Source organism: Chiloscyllium plagiosum, chromosome 14, assembly GCF_004010195.1.
Source record: "Chiloscyllium plagiosum isolate BGI_BamShark_2017 chromosome 14, ASM401019v2, whole genome shotgun sequence".
Taxonomy (NCBI): domain Eukaryota; kingdom Metazoa; phylum Chordata; class Chondrichthyes; order Orectolobiformes; family Hemiscylliidae; genus Chiloscyllium; species Chiloscyllium plagiosum.
This window is the reverse complement of record NC_057723.1, coordinates 31,392,916-31,398,915: the sequence shown is the minus strand read 5'-3', so window position 1 is coordinate 31,398,915 and position 6,000 is coordinate 31,392,916. Positions and strand designations below refer to the sequence as shown.

The 6,000-nt window shown below is 39.5% G+C and overlaps 1 protein-coding gene across 4 annotated transcripts in view; it reads left to right on the top strand.

Annotated features, from left to right (window-relative positions):
• Positions 1 to 6,000, top strand: part of LOC122556598 (core histone macro-H2A.1) — a 42,373-nt gene that overhangs the window by 14,920 nt on the left and 21,453 nt on the right. For all 4 annotated transcript variants that reach the window (XM_043703482.1, XM_043703479.1, XM_043703480.1 and 1 more), the window contains exons 3-4: positions 2,214 to 2,320; positions 3,986 to 4,186. In XM_043703482.1, the coding sequence (XP_043559417.1) occupies positions 2,214 to 2,320; positions 3,986 to 4,186 (308 nt within the window). The remainder of the gene's footprint in view (positions 1 to 2,213; positions 2,321 to 3,985; positions 4,187 to 6,000) is intronic.

Sequence of the window (6,000 nt, the reverse complement as noted above, 5' to 3'; positions counted from 1 at the left end):
TTTACCCCTTACCTAACGCTACGGGGAATTTAGCATGGCCAATTCACCTGACCTGCACATCTTTGGACTGTGGGAGGAAACCGGAGCACCCGGAGGAAACCCACGCAGACACGGGGAGAATGTGCAAACTCCACACAGTCAGTCGCCTAAGGCGGGAATTGAACCCGGGTCTCTGGCGCTGTGAGGCAGCAGTGCTAACCACTGTGCCAACATGCCGCCCACAACCAAAGGGTCTGTTTCCATGCTGTACATCTCTGACTCTAAGAGTGAAACTAGAGTTTTAGCCAAGTATTCCATAGAGATTAAACATAATGTAAAATAACATTCGATATTTCGGTGAGTTTCGATGTTGGGAGTGTGATTTGAGTGCACAATCTATGTGGAATGACTGCTGGTGCCAAGAAATGTGATATAGCACTGAAATATTTTTGGCATGTTTTCTTTTTATGGTTTGATAAGTAGATTTTGTTGTAACATTCTCAAAGTCTTGGAACACCTTTCTCTGCGTTTTCGGTTGCTGGAATCAAAGGTAGGAGCTGGGGTAAGGTGGCAATACTTGGGAAGGCTGGCGAGACCAGGCATATAAAGGAATGCCATGCAGAGGTGGTTCTGCAACCTTGAAGTCGGCCAGGATTTGGATCAACTGCCAGTTTAATGGATATGCAAATCAATTAAGTAATTGAGCTCCCGATTCATGCATTTGGCTGATAGTGAAGCAGTGCTGCCACTACGTGAGGAAGTTTTCAGCTCAATAATAAGGCCACCCAAACAGGTCAGTCCGTACCTCCCAATTAGCATTGGAACCAATGCATCAGAAAACTATGTGCAAAGCTGGTTACGTAATAAAAGTTCTGACAATTAATATGGCATCCTGAAGAACTTCCTCTGAGCAAAACCTATACAGAGACTTGCAAAGAGGATCAATGAAGAAGACCATTCCCCTTTTACAGTCCAAGTTTCTGCAAGATAAATTTAAAGGCCCTGTCTTTGAATGGTATTGAATGGATAACTGGGTTGCCAAGTCAGTTTAGGAGGGTAGTTGGGCGTATAGTCAGGTCGGACCATGGGGAATGGAGGGGGGATGACAGGTTGTGTGGAGGCAGTTGGGGAGACTTGATTTTGGAGTGGTACTGGGTTGGGGCTTGTGGAATTAGACCTCTGTTGGTGGGCAGGTGTTCACAGTATGTAGTTGGATTACGGGGGAACTGGTTGGACAATCAGTTGTTTAGCTACCCAGATTTTAGACTCAGTTTTAACCTACCTCAAGATTTCCCAGGTAATTATTCAGTTGAGTACTACAGAGGTATCCAACATTTTCATCTCAAAGTTGGAGATATTCAGTAATCTCACAGCTCCTCAAGAGCTGAATAAACTTTGCTCACTGCATTCCTCTATGCACTACTTTGATCCACTGTCATGATACAAAGGATTTCAAGTTGCTTTTAATTGAGCTATAATGCTACTACTAGCTCATTTTCCACTCACTGTTAAAAGAAGCAACCACTGTCAGTGAAGACATTTGAGCCCAGAAATGAGAATTCCTCACCTGTTACTAAAATGTGGGAGACCTTTTACAGTCCATTCTTAATTAGAGGTTATCAATCTTGTTTATTCTGCACCTGCTTTGAAATTTTAAGTGAAGCACTGGTGGATGTAAAAAAAAATGTGAGATATTAATCCCCTTCCCTCCCAGCCCAACCGCTGAAAGTTACTGTTTTATTTCTTGACTCAGCAATATCCCATTATATTATTAATTCATGAAGTTTTACTTATAAAAGAGGTTCATTGTTTAATTTTGTGCTATTGCATCAGTTGCAAACTTATTAAGAAGAGTTTGAAATTGCAGGCTGGGACTGAGGAATACAACAGATCTTTAGTTGGAAGTATCTGTGCATTAACACGGGATTCATTTTAAGTATAATACTTGATAAACAGAAGTTAGGATATTTTTATTCCCATTTTATTTTCTTTAATCAAAACCACAGTTTATTTGTTGCCTAAATAAAAATGTCTTCTGTAGATACAAACTCCCCCAGTATTAACATGAGGGGAATTGAATCTTCTCTGAACAAATCAGTTAATTACTTTTCACTGAGTGAGATGCGTGTGTTACATGTTGAGTCTTCTACTTGCTGACACACATGCTAACTTTCCTTTTGGTTTAATTCTACATTCAGAATAAAATAACTTTTAACAAACTGATTATCTTCCAGCTGAAATTTTGGAATTGGCTGGTAATGCTGCTAGAGATAACAAGAAGGGAAGAGTTACCCCCAGGCACATCCTGCTGGCTATTGCAAATGATGAAGAACTGAACCAGGTATGTTGTATCCTGTAGACTTGTTGAGGTTTTCTGTGATTTCTTCATCAAGTGGGGAAAAAAATATGTTTAAGATTAGTCTGTTTTGATGTAGTCACTATGTTAGCTCAGAAGATGAAACAAAGAAGTAATGTGAACACGGAACATAAATCTTCAGTGGTCTGCAGGAGGAGGAAAAAAAACCTAAATCATTGACTTGAATGTACCACAAAAACTTGAAATAGTTGTGCAAATTGTTGGATAGGACACTTCAACTTTTATTTTCTATTTATCATGGGAAGCACATCTGCAGCTGACTGTCATATATTTAGAGAGTTTTTGCGGCTTGGAAACTGGCCCTTTGCCTTGTTGTATCCGTGCTGGTCATCAAACATCCATCTATTCAAATTCCATTTTCCAGCATTTGGCCCATAGCCTTGTATGTGAGGCATTTCAAATATTCATCTAAATAGTTCTGAAATGCCTTGAGGGTTCCAACTTATATCAGCCTTTTCAGCAGTGAGTTCCACATATCCGCAACCCTCTGGGGATTTTTGTGTTTCAAATCCTCTAAACATCCTGTCCCTTGTTTTGAAACTGTGCCCACAGTCACTGACTCCTCTGCAGAGGAAATGTTTCTCTCTGTCTACCTTTTACGTATGCCCCTTAAAACTTTGCACACCTCAATCAGATACCGCCCCCCCAACCGCCCCCCCACAGGCTGGGTTAGTTCTCCTTAGAGTTATCTAGTCTCTACTACTTTGCTTTTTGAGTTTTAAGATGATTTTAAAATTCAATGTATTAATCACACTTCCAATCGTCACTGATTACTGTTCTACTCCAGCTTGGCAACTGTTGCTTTCATGTATTAAAAATGTCTTGAAAGCACCTTGAAGTGTTGATCACGTGATCATAATTAAATTATGAATCTGAGCTTGTTTAAAAGGCTGAAAAACTGCTTGCTGTGAGAGTCATTACGATGTTTGTTATGTTTTATGCTTTATCATATGCAAGAATTCATTCAGATATCCATCTCTAAATTCCAATATTCCTATGTGGGTCGGTAGATTGAGATTAAAAACTGTCTGTCATGATGGTGACCTTGTCTTGACAACCGTTTATATGCTTTGGTTTCATGACTTATTTGTTGTGGTTTACAGTCCAAGATGTCATCTTTGTCTCCAGATAATGTGAAACTTGCTGAGTTTTTCCAGCACTTTGTTTTAATTTTGCTCCCCAATAATTTCAATATTTTTGCTTTTCTTCATTTTTTTTGTAATCCTAACAGTCTATTGTGTTTAGCCACCATGCATCATCCCTGTGGTATCTTGCTCATCCATTGAATTCATAAGGTGCCCTGAGCTACACGACCTTTAAGTGTTGGCCCAACTCCTTGGAAGTTAAAGAGGACTGGGACATGCATGTCCTCACAATGGAGTCGGCCAGGTCAGAAATTCAGCTTGGGATTTAAACCAGTCCAAACCTTTTAAACATCACAGTGCAAAACGAAACCTCAGAAATGGGGTCCCAGCTACCATTTCCACCCATTGACAAAGTCTCCCTAAATCCTTGAAAATCCATTCCATGGACTTATGTTTAACTTTATTTTAGCATATTATTATACATCTGTTTACAAGTTATTGTAAAAGTAGAATCATAGCTGTAATGCTTATTCTCTCCTTTTAGCTGCTGAAGGGTGTCACTATTGCAAGTGGTGGTGTCCTACCTAATATTCATCCAGAATTATTGTCTAAGAAACGAGGATCTAAAGGGAAGCTTGAAGCCATCATCACACCTCCACCAGCAAAAAAAGCAAAGTCCTCACAATCTACCAAGAAAACTGGAGGAAAGAAAGGCAAAAAGGGAGCAGGAAAAGGAGGGGCTAAGGTACAATTTATGTTGCTGTGATAATATACTTGTAATGATACTTCATCAATACTTCAGAACTTTTTGTTTCTGAACAACCTCTACAGTTTTTGTAGGTGAGGGATTTTGATACCAAAGACCAGTTTTGGCTCTGAGTGTTTACTGGTTAGATTAATATGGGAACTCATATTTTATGTTTTACGCTGTTTCTTCATGTATTTCTTGGTCAGAGGGAAGTGAAGAAACAAGGATTAGTGGGAAAATACAGGAAATTGGGCCAAGGCAGCTGAAGCTGTGGCTGCCATTGCTGGGATTAAGAAAAGGGTAAATACGCTGAGACTAAGAAGAATTCAGGTAGGCTGAATGGCTGGTGGAAGCGACAGAGGTATGGAGAGACAAGACCTTGAAGGGCTTTATACGCAAAAAGAAGAATTAGAAGTTGAGGTATTGGGGTACTAGGAGTCGATATTGATAAGCACCAAAACACAGGTGAGGATAAAGTTGTGTGAATCCATACAACAGAGATTTAGATGTGCTAAAATTTAGAGTCTATGCTAATGGACCAGAAAGAGCATTTGGATAATTTGAGTCTGAATGTGCCAACAAAATGAGTGAGTTTTGCTGGATAAGCAGAGGGTGGGATGGAAGCAGGCAATGTTAGAGGTGCAAGTAGATTTTCTTTTGTGATGAAGAAAACTCGTTGCAGGTCAGAAATAACACAATGCTTATAACAACATAATTCAGTTTGAGACATTGTTTGTGGAGAGAACGTGAAATAATTGATATTTGAGACAGGAACTGTAGACAAAGGCTTAGTCTTCATGGTAATGTCACTGAAGGAAATTGTGACTCATCCTGGATTGGATGTTTAAAAATGTGAATGGCAACATTGAACAATCAAGAGTGGTGCCAGAAAGATTGGACTGGGATATCATCAACATGCATGTGTAATCTGCCCTTTCGTCCTCAGATAATCTAGATAGGTAGAGCAGCATGTAGATGACAAAGAGGAGAGTGTCAGGAAAAGACCTTGTGGACCCTCAGTGGTAACAGAAAGAAATGCTTGACCTTTAGTTGAACAGGCAAAAGTAGAATCAAGCAGAGGCAGTTCCACTTAACTGGCCTAGAATGGGAGGAGGATAGAACGGTCAGCTGTATCAAAGGCTGAAGAGGACAGAAACAAGTGTTGTTCTCATAGGACATGTCATTGGGGCTTTAGGACAATTAAACATTCTGCCTGGGATCACCGTTTAATTGTAAATTTCAGACAGATAACAGGTCATGACAATAGATGAGAATGAAGCTGCAAAACAACAACATCCTAAAGGTCTTAAGAGAAGTTAGAGTGGCTAGAGATAGGGTAATATTTTGCAAGAGCTGTAAACTTGAGAGAGAGTTTTTTTGCAGAGCAAAATGATGTTCATTATTTACAAGTTTTAGAATAACTCCAAGATAGGCTTTCTCCTAGAAACACGTCATTAGCATGCGTTATCTTTTTATTATACAGTTGAAGTATTTCAGGGAAATTTGAACTGTTGTGTCATTTTGTTCCTGACTTTATTAACATTAATTGATGATTCCCTCTTTCCACTCACCCTCCAAGTATTCTTAAACTGTGTCATGTGAGTTACTACGCTTTTCTACATGGTAGGCTCTTGAATATGGTGGGGGGAAATTACAAAACCTCTTGCATAGATTGAGTGCAGGGACAATCCACCTGACAGTGTAACTGAAACAAATTATCATGCATGTTGGAAAATATCATACCTCTGTTTATATGATCTCCATATTTTGGAATGAAATAACAAAATTGTTTTGAATAGGAGTTGAGATCC